The 25,191-nt window shown below is 35.8% G+C and overlaps 1 protein-coding gene across 1 annotated transcript in view; it reads left to right on the forward strand.

Moving 5' to 3' along the window:
* The first annotated feature begins 451 nt into the window (after window positions 1-451).
* The window catches only part of TTN (titin), a 241,352-nt gene continuing 216,612 nt past the window's right edge, over window positions 452-25,191 (forward strand). Inside the window, exons 1-25 of the mRNA XM_018071672.2 lie at window positions 452-664; window positions 2,610-2,713; window positions 6,820-7,023; window positions 7,716-8,003; window positions 8,741-8,829; window positions 8,928-9,169; window positions 10,871-11,156; window positions 11,393-11,545; window positions 12,023-12,142; window positions 13,171-13,308; window positions 14,120-14,257; window positions 16,461-16,724; window positions 16,838-16,957; window positions 18,042-18,290; window positions 18,565-18,630; window positions 19,097-19,355; window positions 19,943-20,003; window positions 20,117-20,329; window positions 21,080-21,222; window positions 21,862-22,064; window positions 22,181-22,411; window positions 22,973-23,217; window positions 23,925-24,148; window positions 24,264-24,428; window positions 24,532-24,700. Of these exons, the coding sequence (XP_017927161.2) occupies window positions 2,623-2,713; window positions 6,820-7,023; window positions 7,716-8,003; window positions 8,741-8,829; window positions 8,928-9,169; window positions 10,871-11,156; window positions 11,393-11,545; window positions 12,023-12,142; window positions 13,171-13,308; window positions 14,120-14,257; window positions 16,461-16,724; window positions 16,838-16,957; window positions 18,042-18,290; window positions 18,565-18,630; window positions 19,097-19,355; window positions 19,943-20,003; window positions 20,117-20,329; window positions 21,080-21,222; window positions 21,862-22,064; window positions 22,181-22,411; window positions 22,973-23,217; window positions 23,925-24,148; window positions 24,264-24,428; window positions 24,532-24,700 (4,361 nt within the window). The 5' untranslated portion in view covers window positions 452-664; window positions 2,610-2,622. The remainder of the gene's footprint in view (window positions 665-2,609; window positions 2,714-6,819; window positions 7,024-7,715; window positions 8,004-8,740; window positions 8,830-8,927; window positions 9,170-10,870; window positions 11,157-11,392; window positions 11,546-12,022; window positions 12,143-13,170; window positions 13,309-14,119; window positions 14,258-16,460; window positions 16,725-16,837; window positions 16,958-18,041; window positions 18,291-18,564; window positions 18,631-19,096; window positions 19,356-19,942; window positions 20,004-20,116; window positions 20,330-21,079; window positions 21,223-21,861; window positions 22,065-22,180; window positions 22,412-22,972; window positions 23,218-23,924; window positions 24,149-24,263; window positions 24,429-24,531; window positions 24,701-25,191) is intronic.

The raw sequence follows: 25,191 nt of genomic DNA on the forward strand, positions 1-25,191 counted from the left end.
TCAGCATACTTATTTAGTCTGGTGATTGACAGATGCATTTGGTAGCTTCTTGGGTGTTTTATAATGAAAGGAAGTAAGGCTGAATCTCACTGATATGATGACTTCTGACTTGTTCATATGCTTTGCTAAAATGCTTCTTTATTACTTTCTTTGTCTTGAGATTGTGACTTAGGAAATTTGCAATGGCTTGTAAACTGCACATTATAAATGAAATTGAATTATAAATCAAAAGCTTTGGAACGGCTGAGGTTTCCTTGTTGAATCCCTTTTGTGCCTCCAAAATTAGGATTGTCAATCAAAACCAACAGGTGGTGTATGGTTACAGAGAGTGAAGCCCCTCTCACAGGATACTTTCTTTTAGGAAACCAATCAGAACTGGCACTGACATGATGAGGCAGACCTGTCAGCAGAGCTGGGGTATATAAAGTGAAACAACTATGTTAGCACTTCTGAGCAGTCGTGCATTCCCCGCCTCGCCTCGGGTGTAGGGATTGCAAAAAAACAAAACTACACTGTCAAGACCGTGTAGTTTTGTTTTTTATGATTAGAGGCTCTACAATTCTCATGCTGGGATTGTCTAAAAAAATCGTACTTGGGATAAGGACGTCGTTCAAGAAGATTTCGTTGGGCTTAGCCCACTCTTGCAGGCACTTTGAGAGATCAGGTTAGTAGCATGTTTCTACTGGTGTAAAAAAGGTTTTATCGGTCATTAATAATCCTGATACAATCTATTTTTTATAAATTTGGTCGGGGGGGTATAGGTTTCAGGAATAGACAGAGCACTTAAATTCTCTGTCAAGTTTATATCTTAAATTACTGGAGTAAGCTTTGGTAACTCTCAGCAAAACTTTTTTTTTACAGTATATTTTATTGTTAAAGACTATATAAATTAAGATTTTAAAAGTGTATGGAAACATGTGCTTAACTTAAAAACTCCTTTCTCTTGGGAGTGTTCAAGGTTATGCTACTGAGAGATAAACTGAGAAGCTCCCAGAATAGCTCTGATAAAATGCATATGGTATCAGCTAAGCACTGATGACTTTTTAAGGGAAACAACTGCTAAGGTATCGGTTACATGGCAGCTCTGGAACACTTGTCTGCTGTCATTCATAGCTGCAAAGGTTATTTCTGGAACATGACATTTCAGACACATACTTTCAATTCTAATTATACAAGAAGCCTTATAAGATCAGATCTTCATCACCAGAATTTGCCTAGACAATGAAAGAGATAAACTTTGTGTGAACTCAGTGACAGTTTTACTTAATTGAATTATTTCTGATCTATTCTGAAGTAAGGAAACTACATATATATACAAGCTTTCATAATGTTTCCATATATTTTAGCTGAGCTTCAAAACATAGTCATAACTTGAGCTGAAAATCTTGATACATTATTCAGTTCTGCCCTTATACACTTACTGTATGTACGCATCAGGCCCTGACTTCTATGAAGGCATTCATGTAATGAAGAATTTTTACCCCTATGAAAGGTAAAATAAATTTGACTCAGAGTGAAAGAAACTTTGCTTTCTCATTTTTGAGTTAAGCTTGGGGTTGTCACAAAATCTGGCACAAAAGCCAAAGTAAACTGAAGTAAATATGTGAGCAAGATTGGCTTGAAAGAATTGTGGGGCTAACTCTTGTTTGTTAAGACTTGATCTGCTCTCAGGGGAATTTTATTATGAGAAACATTGTAACTTTAATAGATGTATAATACTATTAAAAAGATACTAGCTACATTTTTAATAACCACATGATTTTACATCAGTAAATAAATATGTTCAGGCAAATATAAAAGACTGACACAGAAGCTTTTCTAGTGTAGTGTGCTATTTCAAAGTAGGATCTTTTGGCATAGCAAGAGAAAGCAAACTTTCTTTCAGATTTCACATGGCTCTGCAGTTGTTCAAGCCATCAGTGTCAGTGGCTACCTTATATCCTAGCTCACATTTCGGAGGTTGCTGTCTTCCCATATTCAAAATTCCACTGAAATACTCTCTAAGAAAGACTAGAATTTTATCTGCATCTTTAATGTCAATATGCTTCTGTGAAAAGAAATTATTCACTACTTACAGACTGCTTTTAAAATTGTCTTCTGTCATTTTGATCATTATTATGAGCCAAATACATTGAAGACCTTCACATTCTTTCAGTTGCTGCTTAGTGACCTAGATATATTCTTATTGGAGAATGCAAATGCTTTGCACCAACAAAACATCTTAAAAAATTATACATGGAAATTATTTTCTCTTCAGATAAAAAAGTTAATAGATGAATAGAGGCTGGATGACCTGTGGAAGGTCATGCAGTGAGTCAAGCAGAATTTTGTCTTCTGCTGCACACTTGCAATGCCAAAGCACAGCTCCACTAAAGATAATGGTTTCACATCCAACTCAGCCAAGCATTCTCTAAGAATAATTTGCCATACAACTTTGTCAAAACCTACACTCTTCACATTTCACCAGGTCATTCTGATTTAAAACTTACTAGAGTAAATTGTTCTGAAAATAATTACAAGTACTCTTAAAATCTAGCAAGAAAGGAGTGCGTATAATAACATTGTCACTATTTATCTCTAATGATGGGGTTTTTTTGCTTGCTTTACAGAGTGCCTGTAAAGATGACGACAAAAGCACCAACATTTACGCAGCCATTACAAAGTGTTGTGGCACTGGAGGGTAGTGCCGCAACCTTTGAGGCTCATATTAGTGGTAAGGTTTTGCTTCATTCTTCCAAGATTTCTTATTTTTTATTACTATTTTTTCCTAATGTTTATGCTTAGAAAAATGATAACACTTTCTATAGATCATAATCTGATCTGAATGGGTAAAGATGAGTACTGAAATATGGATATATATCTATGTTATACAGTACTGATCAGCACTGTGAGGTGCTGTCAAATATCTACAAACAGGCTGCATAAAGTTACTGACCAAGCAGTAGGCAGTCATCCTGCCATGCCACTGGTGTCTAATTCTCATATATGTCAGAACCAGCAAAACTGGGGTAAATACTTTTAAAATATACACATAAGGATACATACTCTGCTAATAAGGGAACTTTATACAGGTATAGAGAGAATAATCTTGTTTGAATGATGATTGGACAGAATGAGGAGTGAAGGTGCAAAGGGCAAGGCTTGTGCTAGCTCTTCAATGACCTTGTGCTAAGCCTTACTCTTACTCTAGCTAAGCTGTATTTCTCCCTCCTGTGTCCTTAAGTTTACTTAATTCCAGAGTTCCATCAACGGGGTTAAAAGCACAAAATCTAGGTCCACCTGGTGACTGAAAAGGGTAGAAAACCCTAGTATGCTAGATAATAGATTTGTATGGTGGTCATGATGGTAGCTCAAGGCTGGATTAATATAATTTAAGATGTTGATGTGAGTTGAAGATGCCAGATTCCATATAATTTAAAGGATACTTCATTTCTCCAGTCTACATGGTATTCAAACACCCTATCTTGTGCAAGACCCCATGCAAACTCCTGAGATAACGTTACCAGATAACCAACACCCTGTTCTAAGAGTGTCTCTGACCTCGGCAGTGACTAAGGAGAAATGACATGTGTTCTCTGCTGATGGAATTATATTGTCTTACAGGCATTAGCAATGTGATGATCCACATACCATAAAATACTACTCAGATGCTCTGTGACAGGTGCAAACACATGATCTGTCCAACTATAAAGATCTCTGACATCTATAATCCACTGTGGTTCATCCCCTGGTCCCTTCGGATAACACTGGCCCACATGTCATGTAGTCTACATCCATGATATTTTTTCATGCCATATTCTGTTCTTTGGCCCTTGATCTTCAGTTAATTGCCCTGATCTTCTCTTCTTGCCTGTACACTGAAAATTTTCTGTGAAAAGTTTTTTCCATGGTTGATTACAATACTTATAATTATTACATATATGTAAATATATCATCAGAACAAGATAGGATGTTAATATGACTCAGTGTATGATATTGGCTATTTTCATTTGTGTGATATCATGGAATACTTGGGAGGGGAACCTGATTTCTTACTAAGTGAAGCTACATCAGTTTTTCTAATAATATGCCATATTGGATGTTAGTTTCAAATATCTTGCAAGTCAATCTCTTGTTAGCTTTTGTTCCCATTGTGAGATTCTGGTATATCTTTCCTGCCCCAAAAGCATCCACCAATGTTGAAAGATGAAACAGTGGCTTGCCATTTAGTTTTTTTAAGGCGTTACAAATAGGAGAGTTTTATTTCTTGAACTAATTGCATAAAGGACTACACAGCTTTATTCTACCCTTCCTATCCATAATGAAATATTGTGAATTTGAAATGAAGAATTTCTTTTTATCTCTGATAACACTGGCTTTTTATATACAAGTCAAATATTAATACAGAGCTACAATTCAAATGTGAAGAGTTCAGTTAATCTAAGGGTATCCAGAAGGGCTTAGCGACCACCTGAGATGCAATTTTACTGTGTGTAAAGTAGAACAAATGAATTTTACTGTTATATTAGACTGTAAATTAAGTGCCACATTACAAAGGTTTGATACCAGACAAAAATACCCAGCATGTAACAGAAATCTCAGAAAGCACAGAACGCACAAACCCTGTCATTAAAAGCAGTAAATGCCAGAGCAGTGGGAGTCCTGCTGGGTCAGCAGTGGCTGAGGGGTCATGAGACAAGGAAGTCAGAAGTTCTGCCAGCATTAGAACTGTGCCCATCCTCATGTCTCCACAGCACTGATCAGGTTTGATTTTTTTCATAAAGAAACCTGTACCCTGCTTACCTTTCTTTGAACTTTGCACAGGTATTACCCAGTGCAAGACAACCTTTAAACTCTGCTTATTGTTGAAAGCAGCACATAGATTGAACACAAGCACATAGATTGAACACAGCACATAGATTGGCAGTTCCTCTCACGTTATTGTCAGAAGAGTCTCATTGAATTCAATTACTTTAGTAGTGGATTTGAGGCACTTTGGGTTGATTTTCTTCTTTTTGGCATTAAAGCTCAAAAAACCTCAAGGACAATTGAATGAAAAATGAACAAAATGAAAAAGATTGTCCTAATAATTAATAGTCAAATCATAGTGTCATTTGGCACATGTAGAAGCAAATCCCTATACTGTATAGACCAGGTAAAAATATCTATAATCTGAGGTAGATCTTGCCATTTAGTGCCTAGTTTGGTGGCATGGGATAGCAGAGTGCTAGTAAATTTGTGGAGTTGAGTTTTTTTAATTATAAATTTGGGCTTAGATTTTCAAAATGGCTTCTAACTTTGGATCCCTTGGATATAGCAGTTTGAGGCATCAAAATATACTCCATTTCTAGAATGCAGACCTTTTCAATGTCCCACATAAACTCCCATGTTTGCTAATCATATAATGCTGCCCCAAGAAGATAAAACATTTTGATGTTACAAGAAATTCTCTATAGAGGACATGTTTTTGGTCGCCTACCTTAAAATGTTTTTAAACTGATTTTCACAAAATGTTGAAGACACATAGATCTGAATGGAATAACTGGGATCTGCTGAATACTCAGTGTTTATGGTGATAATACCCAAGTTGTCCTACACTAGTGGTACAAAATTGAATTATACGTTCCCATCAGGGCTGTTTGATAACTTCCATCTATGAAATTAATAATGCTTAGAAGTACTTTTAGCTTTTGGTTTCTAATCCTCTTTAAAACTGTCCACACTGTGTGTGAGAGTTTGTTTTATGTCATTTTCCTGGCACATTAAAATCACTAATGATTTACTTGGTTTATAGGAGGGATACACTAGAAAGGAAGCAGAATTCTGTGACCCTGGGGTTTTCCAAACCACGGAATAGAACTGGGAAAATTGCAAATACAGTCTCGGATTTCATTCCTGAGCCCCAGTGCAGTTCAGTTGGTGATTTGGGCTGAGTGGAGAAATAAATGAAGTGAATTTGCAGGAATTTTAATTTTTGAAGAAGTGGTGTTCTAGGACTACAAAAAGGACTTTGAGCTGGAACTAGCTCCTTAAATTAGCTGTTCTGCTTACATGGCTCATATAAAAATTTTATTTATTCATCAAATGGATTTCAGTTGCTCAATAAATTTGTCTGAGTAGAAAACTGTGAAAAAAATTTCCACTGGGAATCTAAAATCACTATTAGTTTTTTCTGACCAGAAGAGTCTTGCTCATGACCCTGATAACAAAAGAATAATATATTTGAACAAGATCAATATATTTGAAAAGATCAGCAGGTTCCAGATGACTGTTGTCATCAAACTCAAAAAATTTGAGAAAAAGGAATCAAAAACCCCAAAACTTGGATAGCACCTGATTTTAATGTCTACAGCAGTCACTTTTTCTGTCACTTCATTTTTCTAAAACTATATAGTGTTAGAAAAATACTTAACTTGGTTGGAAGTACTGATTTTTACATTGTCTCCAAATTATTGGACAGGATAAATTTGTTATCAATAAGCAGTCCTTCTTAGATACTAGCAAATAAATTTTAAAAATACCTCATGTGCTTTAATCCATCCCTCTCATGATTATGATGAACTTTTATTCCTGAACAGGATTGCCAAACACTACAGTCTCTTCATTATTCAAGTGATTTCCTAAATGCAGGAGCTTGTGCAGCTGCCCTATTGCTCTGTGCATTTTAAAGACCTTTCTACAATTCCTTTGCCACTGTGTCACTGGACATATAACCATATATCAGTGCCTATGCCATTATGCTCCACTATAACCATGAATACACAAGTGCATATTATGGTAATTTTTTATATCTGGCATTTCATAGCATCTTAGTCTCCGTTTGTCTTCCTTTTTTTTTAGGTTTCCCAGTTCCTGAGGTGAACTGGTATCGGGATGGCCAGGTTCTCTCTGCTGAAACTCTGCCCGGTGTGCAGATCTCGTTTAGTGATGGCCGCGCTAAACTGGTGATCCCCACCGTGACAGAAGCAAACAGTGGAAGATACACCGTACAAGCCACCAATGGATCTGGGCAAGCAACTAGTACTGCTGAGCTGCTTGTCACAGGTATAATGCAGCTAAAGAAATGCTCCTCTGTCTGATAGCAATGTGAGAAAGAGAGTGATAGCAGAAGACTCACAGATAATGAAAAAAGTTCAGATTTGAAATATATGGTCAGCAAAATATAGCAAACCACTCTCCTTTTCCTAAAGCAGTCTAGAATTCAGCATATGTTCTCACCAGGAATGTCTAATGGTGTCCTGTATACTTTAGCTGTATAAAGTTTAATCCTGATCTTGTAAACTCCTATTCACAATTGCAAGCTTCTGGCTGAGCCCTCTATACCTCCACTTGTGATCTGTCACACTGGGTATATTCAAACTACTCATAAAAGAAAGGATAAAGTTCTTCAGGATGGAGACCCTAATGATATTTAATGAAATAAATGATATTTAACTCACATAAAGGGCCATACTCCAGAGTCTGTGCTTAATGCCTATGGTTATAATCAGTGTATCAGTAATTCTAGAAACATTTGCAATTATGGGCATAATCAAAAATATCAGTAATTTTAAATGCAAGAAAAAAGTTAATCAACTCCTAATGTTTTGAATGTTTCAGAAGTTTCTATCATCTGTCAGTAGCATGTGAAAGAAAAACAGACCTTGTGCACGTCTAGTAATGAAAATATCTAGTCCTTACAGTTCTTTTTAACAAACACTATTGTTTTTCTATTTACTTCTTCAATAAAAATGCAGCTGGAACAGCACCACCAAACTTCTCACAACGACTACAGAGCATGACTGCAAGGCAGGGAAGTCAAGTTCGACTTGATGTAAGAGTGACTGGAATCCCTACACCTGTGGTGAAGTTCTATCGGGATGGAGTAGAAATCAAAAGCTCCCCCGATTTTAAAATTTTACAAGAAGGAGACCTTTACAGCCTAATAATTGCAGAAGCATACCCTGAAGACTCCGGCACCTATTCAGTAAATGCCACAAATAGTATGGGACGTGCTACTTCAACAGCTGAACTTCTAATTCAAGGTAACAGAATTGAAGTTGCAAGCCATGAAAATAGGAGACCATTCATTGCAGTGGTTCAATACGCAGCACTTCATCGATGTGATATCAATAAGTTAATTTATAACTTCTTTCTAAGGAGTTATTAACTTGCTGTGAAAAAAGCAGTGTCTTTGATGAAATTTGCCAAAGGTTTTTTTCTGAGATTTAAAAGGACCTTTTCTCCAGAATGGGTCTTCTTTAAATGCAAGATACAATAGATAGATAAAAGTGTGGGATACTTTGTGTTTTTCTCGTTTTGTATTTGATAGCTGGCTTTGATAGAATAAATATATTAGACTGCATAACTGTACAAGGTGTTGTAAATGAGGGAGGCGAGGATGAAGACAGTTCTTAGATAGAGAATTGTAGCTGTGAGTCATGCTACCCAGAGTACTCTTGCTTGGATTTCACCTCATTCAGGCTTCCAGACTCTGTAATCATTTCAGATCTAGGACTGATATGAAGAATCAACAATAAATGTGTTCTGGTTTGGTTTTTTTGTGTTTTTTTTCTAATGACTTAGTGCAGTAATATTGTTTCAACTATTTTCACAATTATTGGTCTATAGATATTGCAGAAAAAAAGATAGTTGCTTAATTACTTTTCTGTTGTTTATATAATTTTTTATATAGTTGGAATTGACCTTTCATTCATTTCTGCAACTGTTTATTGATTGTTGGCATATGAAGTTCTCCTGACCACGTTTTCTCTCCCAAAAGGTGAAGAAGAAGCCGTTCCTGCTAAAAAGACAAAGACAATTGTTTCGACTGCTCAGATTTCACAAACAAGACAAGCCAGAATTGAAAAGGTATAATTTCCAAAAAAAAAAAGCAGGTAAGGCTAAAATGTGGATGATTACTTCTACAGTATCTCACCCTAGTATTTTTCTCTTGTTTTTCGTTGTAGAAGACTGAAGCCCACTTTGATGCCAGATCACTTACAAGTGTTGAAATGATTATAGAAGGTGCAGCCGCCCAACAGCTCCCACACAAAGCACCTCCACGAATGCCTCCTAGACCTACATCAAAATCACCAACCCCACCAACTGCTGCAAAAGCACAGATGGCACGACAGCAATCACCATCTCCTGTTAGACAATCACCATCACCTGTAAGACATGTCAGAGCACCAACACCCTCACCAGTAAGGTAAAACTACCATTGTTTCAAACAATATTGTTTTTGAATCACTTTCACGTATAGCAGTAATGCTGTAGCATGAGAGCATGGTATAAAATGGTACTTATTACTTACTGAGTTTATTTTGGTGGCTAGTTATAATGTGCTATACTTGCCACTACTGCCAGAAGTCTGTGCCTCCTATGTACACTTTCTGTCCAGTGTGAAAGAAAATCCCTTTTGATTGCCTTGTATAGAGCCAAAGTAGCACTCAAAGCTCCAAGATCATGATGAAAGGCAAGAAAACAGTATGGCAGTTGGCCCTTGATTATTTTAGATGATTAGAGAAAAGAGCAATGGCATTGATGAGTGACAAACATAATGAAAGGATATGGAAAAACATGTGAACACATGTTCCCTGTGTGTACTGGTAATGACTGTAGAAATAATGTTTCGAAGGTAGGCAAGCTAAAGGTGGTTATGGAAAAATGAAGTTTAGCTCTGCTGTGTAGAACCTCTTGAGAGGGAAAGTGAGTGGTTTGAAGAGCAGGGCTAGTGGTCTCAGAGACCCCATGACATTTGTGCTGAGAGGCAGGTAAAGAGAAGATTGCTTTGGAAATCCTGCAGTTGCAGTATCCTGAAGCAGCTTCATCATGGAAGGAATATCTCCAGGCTGAGTGCCCAGAAGAACCCCATTTAAGTTGTCAGAGCTATGCACGCCGGTGAATTTTGCCCCACTGAGAATAACTTGAAAGGACAAGAAGAAACAGATTGACAGTAACTAGCAATACCTAGCTAACTGCAAACACAGAAAAAGGATTAAATAGTGCCATCTAGAGAGCATATGGAACTAGAAGTTTGTATTCCCTTGCTAGTCAGACCACTTTTAGACAACACAACACATTAGAAAATATATCTAAAAAGGTAAATGATGATGCTGCCCCCTAGTGATGCTATTTGTTAACGTTCTCTGGGAAATACAGCACAAAAAAATTCCACTCCGAGAAATTCTAAGTTAGAAAGCCTATTAAAGTATTTTGGAAAATGCTTTAAAACTGTCTGCTAGGATTAGGATTGAATTTTTCAGAATTTAGAAACTAGCACTTTCCAAATGGCTAACAATTATTATGATTGAGATTTATAAATGTAAGTATGGGGAAAAAGATAGGCACTGATCAGTAGCTTGCCTAGAGTATGAGTACATGTATGGATGTCACATGGAAATGAGATGTGGTACAGTAGTAGATACAGTTGTTTTTCTATGTGTTTGCCACAGTTTGGTTACATTAACCATTTTGTCTCTCTACAGAGACTGGACTATGAATGTAATATGTAATACTTACAGCATGTAAGCCTTTTATATTATTCCTATTAGGAGAACTAGGGTAGAGCAAATGGAAAGTCATGATGAATTTTTATATTTTAAATATATGTGCTTGAGTGAAATTTCCTTTACCACTTGCTCTTATTTCTTTTTGGAAACTAGGATACTACAAAGACATTTTACAGTTATGAGTATGACAAAACCACACATATTAGGCATATTGTTAGGCACATAGGTTAGTGTAATTTACAAATCAAACACCTCAAAAATTTTTTAAAATCAAACTATATATTACTGAAGGTACCCTAATTATGGAGTGAAATCAAGTTCAGGCCGAAGTTTTTTTATACAGTTGTCATTGTATGACACTGGATTAATTACATCAATACTCTGATTTTTTTCAATAGGTCGGTTTCTCCTGCTGGAAGGATCTCCACCTCCCCTATCAGACCAGTGAAGTCTCCATCTCCAATCCGTAAACCACATGTAGTGACAACAGTTGGGGCTGAAGTCCTTCCTCCTTGGAAGCAGGAAGGATATGCTGCAACCATGGAAGCCCAGATGAAGGAAACAAGAGTATCTACAAGCACTACCCAAATAACTGAAGAGAGATGGGAGGGGACATATGGGGTCCAAGAACAAGTTACCGTTACTGGTGCTACTGCTGGAGAGGTGGTGACTGGTGCTAGAGAGGTAAAGTCTATTACTGGAAAAAACATTGGGTTTGCTTTATGTGGGGTCTCACTACTGCTGAATAGTTCTGCTAAATGGCATCTGAGAGGCTGTGTGTAAAAACCTGTGTATCTGCTGTTGAGTTCTGCTGCAAATACAGAAATGCTTCTTTGCAACATGTGTCTCTGTACTTGTTTTGTGCTTCTTCTGAATGTATGCAAAACATGAAAAAATGTTTTTTGATGTGACTAATATAGGTGAGAAAGGACAGTGAAAAAACAGCAGCTGTTGCTACGGTTGTTGCTGCTGTGGATCAAGCCATGGTGAGAGAACCAGCTCCAGGTGTTGTAGAGCAAACTGCTAAAAGGACAGCAATGACTGCAGTCCACGTTCAGCCTGTTCAGGAGCAGGTAGAAATAGAGCACAGACATTCTCTGATTTCCCTTTTATCCCTTCATCCAACATGCAAACAAGGCATGACTGACTGTGAGGAATTAACCAGATATTACCCAGTGCACTGCAAAAGCATGCATACTCATACAGAGAAGCTAGATGTAAACAAATGCTCGTGGTTCACTTATCCATTGCATTCCATCATAGCAGGATTGAACTAATTATTCTTACACTGTTTTTAAGGTTAAGAATTCCTTCTATGAAAGTGACCCTGTATTCTTCCTTTTCATTGCTAACATTATTCTTACAATGATGAAGTTTTTTCTCTAATATCTCATTTATAATTCCCCCCCAGGAATAAAATAATTCTCCCTTAGTATTTTTCCTTCACTTGCATTCCTCTCTTATTTTTCCTTCTCCTCTTATTTTGATGGTCAATTTGTTAAAGTGAATTTTAAGGCTTGGGTTTTTTGTTTGTTACTATAAAAATTCAGATGAAAAAGGAGGCAACGGTAGTAGTTACCAGTGATAAATCCACAAAACAAACAGTGATATCAAGAACTAGAGAAGGAATTGTCACTTCACAAGAACAAAGGCACATCTCTCATGAAAAGGTGAATACAAATGTTACCAGTGATTGTTATACCCTACCTTGTTCAAAAATCTAATATCTCATACACAAGACAAGCCTATGAACAAGACAAATGATATACCATTATGCTATTTTTCTCTTTTATATATATGTTCGCTCTCCCAGTTTGCATTGCTATTATTTTCCTGTCTCTCCTTGATGGTAACTGTCTTTCCTTTTTTATTTCACTTCCACTATTAATACCTAAGAATGTGATAGATAAACTCGCAAAACATTAATTTAGAAAAACTCTCTTTTTCACGTATTGTACGGTAATTTACTAGCTAGTATTCATAATCACTTAAAGAATTGATATGTAGGAAATAGTTCTTAAATTTGGTTACGCTTTTTTTTTCTGGTTTTGTCTCTAAGCTTGCCATTTGTAGCCTGCTTTGTTTGTTGGCAGCACAGTGGGTCAGAAAAAGGAGGAAAAACTCATTCTGCATTAAAATCAAATTTGAAAATACCGATGAATGTTTTGAATTCAGATTATTTTAGCATGTATTTTATCAGAAAAATATGATTTAATGGAAGACTGGCTTTTATAGAGAAGATTACATTTGAAATGTAGTTGAAATGTGTAAGGAAGAAAGTGTAACTTATCTTTAAAGCACTGAGAAACAGAAATTCACCTGGGCATTACACCTGAATTTGGCATCTGAATTCTTGTCAAAGTGAAAGTTACCTAAAACTTGGTTTTAATATCCTACACTTTCTCAAACTGATTATAATGCAGGACAGTTTTTCTCTGAGCTATTTTTTCAAATTTTTATTACTGCTTTCAATATCAAAGCAAGCATTTGTGGAATGTTTTATTGTTTTTATGTTAAATCTTTTATACAAAGTCTGTTTATGTTGTTATTGTTGTCTCCAGACCAGTTGATTTCAAAATACAGAGTTTGACATTCTTCCTCCCTTTTTTCTATCTTTTTTTCCAAATGCATTGAAAATCACATACCTTATATTTTAAAATAATATATCATTTAAACTTCTTTATTTGTAAATGTCCAGGTGAGAAAAGAACCAGAGAAAACTCCGGTACCCACAGTAATAATTGCCACAGACAGAGCCAGAGAACAAGAAAGAATATCAAGAGCTAGAGAAGAAATATCTACCACACATGAGCAGGTGCATGTAGCTCATGAAAAGGTAAATTAATGTTATAGTCTTTAGTTCATTGAGATACTCTAATAAGTTTATAAAACATCATTCTTCATCACATGTGCTGTGTAACTTTGCTGTCCTTCTTTATGAAAAGAAGGTTACAAAATAAAAACTTTATAAAGCAAGTTATTCCAGAGATAAGGCCAGAACTGCAGGTCAGTTCCACTGACCTCATAGCTGCTTTGTCTACAGAGGAGTGCAGCTGCCCTTCTGATCCTTTGGGCATTAGGGCTTTTATTGCCAGGGTACACAGATTTTCATCTGATGCTTAATGACTTCTTTTTTCTCTGAAGGTAGATTTCTGAATATAAATTGTAAAGGTTATCTTTCAGGACATGATATTTAGTGAAGTTTGATTTAATGAAGTTCATATTTGTGTGAGGACTGAATGCATCTGTTAGACCATACTGTGGAACCACTGTTTGCTGGAGTAACTGATGAAATAGTTCTATCTACTAATGGGAATAAATGTTAAGTCAGTAATAATAATTTTTATTCAAACATTTTCTACAAAACATAGCAATGATACATCACAATTAACTAGGAAGTGGCAAGATTCTTCTCTAATTCACAGTGCAGATGAATGCACTATTTTAATGGCTTTGAATGCACTTCTCTCAGCTAGCATATAAGATGGGCTATAACTTGGTTATAAAGGAATTATTCCAATTCTGAAGTGATGCTTATATCTTATTGATATGCATTCTGAAACCTTATCCTGCATTCCCAAAAAACTGTGTAATTTTGACAACTGGCATAATTGATTACTATTATTTTTCTTTACCATAAAAAATAGATAAGAAAGGAAGATATGAAACCTTCTGTACCTAAGGTAGTAATTACCACTGATAAACCTAGACCACCGGTCACAATATCGAAAAGTAAAGAAAGAATTGCTACCAAACAAGAACAAATCACCATAACACATGGAAAGGTGAATAGCACTATTATAACCATAACTGGTTTTTATCCTTTCTTCTTTACAAACCTCATGTTTTCCTCAAAAAATACTAACTATATTTTTCAAGCTCACTTTTTTTTTTACGATTATTCAACTGACAAACTTTTTGACCTATTGCTAATTAGACTAAATTATTTCACCTCTATCTTCCTCTTCTGTTTTCCTTAATAGGATGCTCATAATTATTTTCTGACTGACTTTTGGAATGGACTGACTGATTCCTGAAATGCATTTTAACTTTTTTTTTTTTTTAAATAATTACTTTTATTCAAATAAGTGCCAAGGTGTAACAATACTTACCAGTATACATATAATACAGAGATGTGTGCAATGCACAAGGATCTAACCACTTAATTCTCCTTCCCTGTTACCATTCTAAAATGTTTTCTCATTGTTCAAATATCTTTCAAGATCATATGTAAATGAAACGTTTTTGTCTGCTATAAAAACTAGATTAAAAAGGAGGCTAAGAAAACTACCGTAGTTCCAAAAATAATTGCCACTGATAAAACCAAAGCACCAGTCACAGTGTCCAGAACTGGCAAGAAATTACAACCAATGCACTGTTACAATTTGGTTTATCTGCAAACCTCACTCTTAAGAGCTGTTTTGCTACAACAGAATGCTCTCAAAATAATTCCTGATAACATATCCATTAAGTGTGATGATTGTCAAGTAACAGAGTCAGTATGATTATGTTTCTAGTGATCAAGACGTTTATATTCCACCCTGTTAGGAAATGTCACCTTTAAGGCTACAGCCAGATTTCTCTGTGACAGCCTCCTCCCTATCAATGACATTCAAGTAATGTTTACTTGTTCAAATTTCTGGCTCTGCAATTCTTATTTCTACAAGATGATTCCTTGTAACTTTATGGTTGTCAGACAAAAAACCCCTCTCTATTAAGATTTGAATTGTTCTTTGTACAATACAAACTTTAATGTCCATTCAGGTCTGCCCAATTTATTACTTCTGACAATCAGGCACTTGTTGATACTTCTTTGTTCCAGTAGGACTGTCAAAGTAGAAAAGTCTTCTGTTACAATAAAGCCAGGAACTTTCATATGTGGGAGAATAGCATAGTTACCAACAGCTTTTATTTAAAATCTATGTATCTTCACTGTAGCACCTTCATAAAATAGGTTTATAAAATATAAGTAAATGAACATAGCATATAAAATGCACTCAGAGGAGTCAATCTGCTAAGGAATTTCAATTGCTTGTTAGATGATGTAAATTTAGGGCCAAATGCAAGTCAGTATAAGCAATTATTTTGAAATTGGCAATGATACTGAATAAGAGGTCCTTGTTACCTAAATACTACTTTAATAAGTAAACACAATCTCTGTAAACAATCACATTTTGGCCTCACTTAAGTTAGTTTAGTTTAAGTTGATAACAATTTCAAAGTAAGCATGAAATGATCTATTAGGTTTTTTCCCATTTACAAGGCATACATTTCATGTGTTCTCTTGCTATATCCAGATCATTTATGACAATAATGGTAAAAAATACTAGTAGTCATCCTATTATGTACTATTGGCTGACAGGGCAGAAGTTTGGACCCTGATAACATAGAAGCTGACAATATTTATCAGTTATTAGAAACACATAGAAGTCCTGATACAAATGCATTATTTCCAAATTACCAGAAATCTGTCTCCCTTCATTTGTAAAATCCTTTAAAATAGATTAGCACTGAATTAACAAATATCCCCGTGAAAAAGTTTTTATGGGTATATTTCTTAGTAAATACAGTCACATCAGATGCTGGACACGTTCCTTACATTCCTTATATCTAATGGTTGTATGGAGCTGATGAGCATACTTTAAAACTATGTGCACATTTACATACCTGCATACTCTTACACAAGTGGCGACAAATATGACTATAAAGTTTAAAAATGAGCTTGCAGACAAATATTGATATGTATAAACAGAGAAGCATAGGTATATTCTGAACGTGCAGAGCACTTAGAGAAAAAGTACGTATTTGAATCTACTGATTCTGAAGTGTATTTACAGGTGTATACTTTTGAGGTTTACATCATTACTTTTGCATAACTACACTCTCTCCTTGTCTGGAATATACTGAACATTTTAACTATTTGTCATGTATACAAGTTTTCAAAATAATGATGAATATTTGTATAAATTCTGCCGATGTTATCTATAGACTGAAGCTGGAAAAAAGGCTGAAGCTGTAGCTACAGTCGTTGCAGCAGTTGATCAGGCACGCGTTCGATCACCCTGGCAACCAGAACAAGCAGAAGAAGCTCATGTAAAGCAGAAAACTTTGGAGTATGGCTATAAAGAGGACCATGTTTCTGAGGCCCCACCAGAACATCACATTGTCACTAAAGAAGTTAAAACTGTCTACGTTCCTCCTGAGAAACATATCTCAGCTGCTGAAAAGCAAGAAGTTCATATATCAAAAGAGGTTAGACTCAATTTACATCATATTCTTTTCCAGAAACCATGTCCCAGTGAAATCTGTTTCAGTTTGGAGAACAGCATCACATTTTCAACAACTTTTTTCATTGCTTTGTGTAGATAAAAAGAGCAACAGAAACTGAGAAAATATTTCATGTGGAACAGCCACGACCCCGCACAGCAAGTCCTCATTTCACGGTTGCCAAAGTTGCTGTTCCTAAACCAGATCATACTTATGAGGTAAGTTAAAGTTGTATCCAAGAAGACCAGCATGCTCATTTTCAATACCCAGTAGGTGACCTATTTCATTTGGCTTTTCCTCCCACTCTAGTGTGATGCTTTCCCAAGAAGAGCTGTATGCTCTCTACAGTTATTTTTGTAAGCTTGTTTGACTAATGAAGAACACTGCTGTAAACAGACAGATGAATTGTTAAAATGCAATTTATAATTATTAGTTATTTAACCAATTTTATAATCTGTTTGAGAATGCAGCTTCAGTACTTCCTGTCAAATAGTGAAATTGTAGATATTTGTTGTGCAAATTATGTTTTTCAAAGAGCAGAAGTGTCCCTCTTCAATCTTATTACGTGCATCAGTTCACTAGAAGACTGGAAAGAGTGCTTTTTTTCTTCCTTGCAGATTAATATGTACTAAGCTATCTTTTTAAATAGAAAAAATCCAGACTGCATAATGTGACACCATCTATTTTTTAACGTTATTCTTTCCACCATTCTGTTTGGCTCCTTCACATAGTATTAGAATTTCCCAGGTAATTAATTTTGTCATTCAAGCATACTTTCTCTCTTCACCTTAATTTTAAAAATTATTTTTTCCTAAAACATAACTAAACTATTAAAATATTTTATTTAAATATGTGTATATTTTAAAAAATTATTTCACCTATAATAAGATTTTTGAATCTTCTCAGTTATTTTAATTACCAACAGTTATGTAATTAGTAGTATTGTTTATTGCAGTATCAGACTAATTAAATGGAAAGCTAAGGCTTTAAGTGAAGAAATAGAGAGGACATTTCTTGTATTGCACTTAAGAACTTCTTAACCATTTAAAGATCACATTTTAAAGTAAAAAAAAAAATCTGAATGTTAGACACATCAAAAATAATACTAGGATATTACATAGCTGGTATTTTACTGATGCAATGTGATACTAGTATTCATTTTTGTATATATTGTTTTTCAGTGTCAAAACCCAAGTAACTAAAGAAGCAACTGCTGCATGTGCTATCTGCTCAAGAAATATACTCTCTCCTTTGAAAACAAAACAACAACAAAGCTGAAATTTTTTCTCTTCTGTTCCTTAGGTTTCAATAGCTGGATCTGCCATGGCTACTCTAGAAAAAGAGTTATCAGCTACTTCTGCTGTGCAAAAGATCACCAAGCCTGTGAAGCCTCCTCAGCTGAAGCCACATGAAGTCAGGATAAAAGCAGAGCCAGTTGCCCCTCCACAGTTTCCCTTTGGAGAGGGTGTTGAAACTAAAAAAGAGACAAGCATTAGAAGTGAAGCAGTGAGGGAAGAACACCTGGTCTTCCAGAAAGAAGGTGAAGCAAAGGTATGTTATTAAGAGAATTTCTATCACTTTGACTAACTTTCATCTTAAAAATATAGAATAGCTTCACTTTTTTTGTTGTTTTCTTACTGCAATTTTCCACTTCTAAAACATTCTGCTTTTGTATTTCTGTTACACACAAATCTTTCTAAGGATCTAATATTTACCAATGACAAGCAAAGAATTTACATTATCTGATTTATTTTCTTATTTAATTTATGCTGTTTATGTCTTTGAGTTTGTTAGGTGTTTATTAATTATCCTTTAAACAACCTAGGTGACAGAAACTGCCAGAGTTCCAGCGCCTGCAGAAATCCCTGCTACTCCACCCACCTTAGTCTCAGTAAGTAATTTGTGTGTAGATTAGGGGAGTTACAATACATTTTCACCCTTTTTAATCTAATTTTCATCTCTGAAAACCTAACTATTGAAAGTTGGCTTTATTTAATCTTTTTAACTCTGTATTAGACTTACTGAGTCATATAATTTGTCTTTGACACAAACTCTTCCGGATGTCTGTTAAGGAGGTGAATCTTCACAATTAGGTCACATAGAAGATTGACCTATCTGCACAAACATCAACCTACCAATTCATTTTATTAATAACAGTAATGTTCAGAGATCCTAAAATCCAGTTTCAAATACTTCCCTTTGGAAAATGCCTTTTTTTTTTCTTGGATACACTGCTGAACAGAACACTCTTCTGAAGTAGATATTAAATTTTCCATTCAAATAGGTTTTACTTACTTAAGTGTCTGTTTAGTAGTGAAAATATATACTGACTGTGATACCTATTCTTTGTCATACAGGGCCTCAAAAATAAGACTGTGACTGAAGGTGAGTCTGTCACTCTGGAGTGCCATATATCTGGTCATCCTCAGCCTACCGTGACATGGTACAGAGAAGACTACAAGATTGAGAGCTCAATGGACTTCCAGATCACTTTTCAAGCAGGACTTGCTCGCCTTGTAATTCGCGAAGCCTTTGCAGAGGACAGTGGAAGATTTACCTGCACTGCTACCAATAAGGCTGGGAGCGTCAGCACATCTTGCCACTTACATGTGAAAGGTAAGTATATTTATAGAATCATAGAATTGTTTAGGTTGAAAAAGACCCCTAAGATCACTGAACCCAACTATTGACCTGGAACTGCCAAGTCCACCACTAAACCATGTCCCTAAGTGCCACAGAACACATCTTTTAAATACCTCCATGGTGGAGGTGGCATTTAAAAGTCAGCCCCAGGTGACCCCTGAGTAGCCAGCTCCAACGCTTGATAACCCTTTCAGTGAAGGGTTTCCTAATATTGAAACTAAACCTCCCTTGGTGCAACTCGAGGACAGGTCCTTTTGTCACTGTAGGAAGTTAATAATTTTGTTAACTGTATATTACTTGTAATGTATCATAGACATTTTGTCAGTTCCAAAGCAGAACATATGCCCTGAGTTGTATTCCAGGGCTATTAGGTAAAAGGACTGTAAGAATATGAGGGAAAGGCCAATTACGGGCAGATGGAGACTCTTAACCTGCTTCCTCAATGGAAGTACCTAGCCCTCTGAGGCAAACAACTATTTACTATTCTTGTGTCAGCTAAACTCACTGCTTAAGGCTTATTAAAGTATTTTAAAATCCACTATATGATATTTGCCTTGCAGTTACTGAAGAAACTGAGACTCGAGAAACCATTTCTGAGAAGGCTGTTAGAGAAGAGAAACGGTAAAGTTCCTGTCCTAAACAGACTGCTCCTACTGCAGTCATTAGATTCTTGCACTCTGTTTATGAGAGCTTCAGACATCAGCTCACTTACCTGCCCTGAAATCTTATTTCAGCTATGTGGAGACAAAGGACATTGTAATGGAAGATGTCTCTGCTGCAGCAGAGGAAGTATCGGGAGAACCCATACCTCCTTTCTTCATAAGAAAACCCATGGTGCATAAATTAATTGAAGGTGGGAGCATTATATTTGAATGCCAAGTAGGGGGCAACCCAAAGCCACATGTCTACTGGAAAAAAGGTGGAGTTCCTCTAACGACTGGCTACAGGTACTTTGAATACAATGCACAAAAACTGCTTAAACATGATTTTTAAGAATATTTAATTGATACTATAGTAATTTTGATTTCCTTACTGATGCTGAGCCAAATAACATCATTGATTTTTGTGAAAAATTTTTTTTTTAAATGGAAATATTAAAGGATCATGTCTTAATGTGTGACTTCAGAAAACCACTAAATTTTAAAATCTTTAAAATATTTAAAATATTAAAAAATTCAAAAGACCATAAAATGAGATATACTACATATCCTTATAAATAAATCAGAAAGAAGTTTTGCATTTGTTTTATTCTGTCTATTCAATGTTTGCATTTTGTCCATGCAAATTTTGTCCATGGAAAGCAACACACTTTCTAGTTGAGAAAAAATTTACATTTGTAGCATTCTTGAAATAATCATGCTATAATGACCCATATTAGGACAAACTGTGTGCACACAGCATATACCATTATATTTTGTCTGATAACTAGACCTCTGATATTTCAGTACTGGTGTTTGGATCCTGTTTGTTTAGTGACAAAAAAATGAAAGTAGACCGGTACTCCAGTTTCAGTATGGTTATTTTTTTCCTATGTGGTCCTGCAAATTCATTGAGTGAGAATTGCCTGCAAAACTTTCTCTTTTTGTGTCTTGTACAAGTTAGGAGCGATTCTCATTAACTGTATAACTAAAAGCAAATTCACTAAAATGTCTGTTCATCAGAATTATAGAGATTTTTTACTTTTATGTTTTCTATAGATACAAAGTGAGTCACAAAAGAGAAACCGGGGAATGCAAACTTGAAATTTCCATGACTTTTGCTGACGATGCCGGAGAATACACTATTGTTGTTCGTAATACTCATGGAGAAGCTTCTGCAACGGTCTCCTTACTAGAAGAAGGTACACTGTAGATTAAGGATATGGGAAAAATACTTCTTAAACTTAACTTTAAAATTGGAAAAAGATTTTCAGATATGTTGCAAAATCTTGGCAGCTTAGTTTATTCAGCTCAAGAAACATAAAGGGAGACCTGGTGGCTCTGTTTCTACAAGACCAAGTATCTGGCATCAGGTTCTTAAAGGACTATTCTTTGCTAGAATCTGTAGCTATTGGAACTCTTTTGTTGACAAACATAACAGTCTACATAAGATATTGAGAGAGTGATGTGGGGAAAGAAGGTTAATCCAGTAATACTCTTAGAGGGAAAGTTGCTAATATTCTTTTAGTTGCCCTGTAAAAATGTATGAAGTTAGCAGAAGACAGAATCATGGTGAAGAAATAGTAAAATCATCTCTACAGGTGTGTCCACTTTGAGGACTAGAACATCTAAATAGCACAGTAAAACTTTTACCTGTTTATAAAGCTCATATAATTACATCACTCTTTGCCTTGTATTGCAATTTGTATTTATTAGCTAAACAGATAGAAAGTCTGCCTGAATCACCAAAAACAGTAAAATAAGTTTGCATTTGTTTTTGCTGTTCCATCCAGAGAAAACCACAAAAAACTTACCAAAATTAATGTGTTCTCAATTCTTAGCTGATTACGAAGCCTATATAAAATCACAAGAAATGATGTATCAAACTCAGATGACTGCATATGTACAGGAACCTAAAGTGGCTGAGGTAGCCCCACCTATTTCATATGGTGACTTTGAAAAAGAGTATGAAAAAGAACAAGCTCTAATTAGGAAGAAAATGGCAAAAGATACAGTGGTGGTCAGAACTTTTGTGGAAGATGAGGTATGTCCAGCACTCCATAATAATAATTTTGTATGCTGATGTTATACCATACAAATAATTTATTTACAAGGTCATTTTCTGACACAGAGAACTAATGGTCTTGTTTTTCTGTACAGGAATTCCATATTTCTTCTTTTGAAGAAAGACTTATCAAGGAAATTGAACTTAGAATTATTAAGACTACCTTAGATGAACTACTCGAAGAAGATGGAGAGGAGATGATGGTTGATATTTCTGAATCTGAAGCTATACAAGCAGGATTTGATTTAAGATTAAAGAATTATAGAACCTTTGAAGGGACAGGAGTTACTTTCCACTGCAAGACATCTGGATATCCATTGCCAAAGGTACCCCAAATCTGTGTAACTTAAATTTTTTTAAAAAATCATCTGGTGGTATCCTTAGAAAAAATACCTTGGAAAACATCTCATTGTCAGACATTCTACATTCTGCACAAAAACCAGCAACTCTCAAAGGAAATCCAGTCTTCTGTATTGATATTAAGCTGATTTTTTCTTTTGCCCTTCATAGAATAGTGCTAAGTTGGTTAGCCAGTTCAGAGTCAGGTTAGGTTTACCAATTAAGTTGGTCTTGCTTCTGAGTGTCTCTGCGGCAGCCCGGACATGTGGGGAACACAGTAGCAGTCCAGTCTAGGTCACTTTGCTCTTCATTGAAATGGGTTATATATCTGTTCCTAGTTCCAAAACTCATGTTTCAGGCTACTTTGTAAACATGTTTATTCTTACCTATTGCAAGTAAAAATGTTAATGTTTTAATACATATACATGGGCTATGATGATGCATCAGCTGAAAAATTAGAAGTTGTAGTATGTTGTATGTATGGGTCATTACTGGATCTTTTTCTTTAGGAGAGTTCACACAGCAGTCCTTTGTTTCTTTCCATGCAGGTTGCATGGTATAAAGATGGTAAACGCATAAGGCACGGAGAGCGCTACCACATGGAAGTTCTGCAGGATGGCAGTGCCAGTCTGCGTTTGCCTGTTGTTTTACCTGAAGATGAAGGAATTTATACTGTCTTTGCCAGCAATATGAAAGGAAATGCGATTTGCTCAGCAAAACTGTATGTTGAGCCAGTTGCACCAACTGCAACTCCAGGTTATATGCCAGGACCAGAAGTTATGAAAAGATATAGGTAGGTACACAGTAATATAATTTCATGAGACTTCAGTTTGCTGTGATAGACAGCAAAAACTCATTATTCAGCAGTTAAACAGCTTAAGTGATTGGAGTTTGCATACTTCTGGAAAAGTTCTAAATGCTGTTTTCATGACTTATATTGATTTACATGCCAACTCTTTGTGTGATTTGCCTTCTTAATGAGCAATGCAGTTCCCAGAGTACTATCATTCACATGCATATCCAGCCACAGTATCAGATTTACAATGCCAATAACCATATCTATTGCTTGAAGTAACAATGTTCTGGAAAAAAACATTTCTGCACTTGGAGTTTTAGTGCAGTGTGCAGCTATTATTTCCTGCCCTTGAAATAGCTGTATTTCTATGACAGAAAAAAATCAAGTGTTGCCATGTTCAGTCTCCATACACATACACATCCCCACGCAAATGTACACAGGATTATATCTGTGCAGTATCCAATACCCAAAATTTCCCTCGCTGTGGTATATCCTAATACAATTCAGCTATACAAATTCCTTTCAAAAATCTAAAGAAAATCGGCTGGAAATAAAAAATAATTTGTCAAAATTTCTCACAAAGATAAATTGGCCAAACTCTTTTAAATAAATTATGATAAAGGCAAAAGTTGAAATCTCTTTATCATGTCAGCCCCCCTCTATATGACATTGCCATACACATCTGTGTTATCTTTTACTTCCAGGTCTATTTCTCCACGCTCCCCAAGCCGGTCTCCTGCCCGCAGTTCTCCTTCTCGTTCTCCTGCCCGCAGATTAGAAGAAACTGATGAAGGACAACTGGAGAGACTGTATAAACCAGTTTTTGTGCTGAAACCTACATCATTTAAATGTTCACAGGGGCAGACAGCAAGATTTGACCTAAAAGTTGTTGGCAGACCTATGCCAGAGACATACTGGTTCCATAATGGTATATCAGCCTCATTTTCATCAACAAATTATAAAAAAACCATCTTACATGCTTTTTACATCTTGTTGAGACACTGTTTTGAGTGCAACTGTTTTCTTTTCATGTGCATCTGCAGGTCAACAAGTCATTAATGACTACACCCATAAAATAGTGATTAAAGAAGATGGCACCCAGTCACTGATCATTGTCCCTGCAATGCCTGATGACTCTGGAGAATGGGCTGTAATTGCTCAGAACAGGGCAGGCAAAGCTTCAGTCTCAATGACACTGACTGTGGAAGGTATATACTGTACATACTCTTTGTAGGAGTCTGATGAGTGTTTCCTATTAAAAACCATGTCCATGTCATTTCCTCTTGCGATAACTTACCCTTACTCTTTCAGCTAAGGAAGACCTAGTCAGACCACACTTTGTGGAAAGGCTAAGGAATGTCAGCGTGAAGGAGGGCTCTAGACTGGAGATGGCAGTGAAAGCTACTGGTAACCCTAATCCTGACATTGTATGGCTGAAGAACAGTGACATCATTGTGCCTCATAAATACCCCAAAATAAAGTAAGAATCTTTATTTTAGAATATTTATTTAATTTTAAATTTAAATTTTATTTCAATTGAAATTTCATTTTGTTTTATTTAAAATACTTTATTTAAGTAAAGGAGTTAATAATCACCATCCTGCAAAATGCCTCCTACAGTGTGCTGAATACTCTTGCTTTCAGAGAAGGGATTCACTAAGGGCTTTTACATTGCAGCAAGGATTAGAGATATGAAATAGCTTGTAGGACTCACTCCATTTTCTCCAGCTTGTGTATTTGTATAGTTGTATTATGCAAAGCCAATGCTTTTACAATGGAGATTTAGGGAACTTTCTCTGCCTATGTTTTTGAAGTCCTCTGCAGGCAAAACTGGCACTCAATTCAACACTGGTTTTTATTATCTTTATCTTTTTGATTCTTAGGCATGTGCCTCATAAACATGAAGAAACATAAACAACATGTCTATTACCTCCAGAGATTTGCATTTGGAGGCTTTGATCTAATTTGGAA

This window comes from Manacus vitellinus, unplaced genomic scaffold (assembly GCF_001715985.3).
Source record: "Manacus vitellinus isolate BGI_N305 unplaced genomic scaffold, ASM171598v3 scaffold_20_pilon, whole genome shotgun sequence".
Taxonomy (NCBI): Eukaryota; Metazoa; Chordata; class Aves; order Passeriformes; family Pipridae; genus Manacus; species Manacus vitellinus.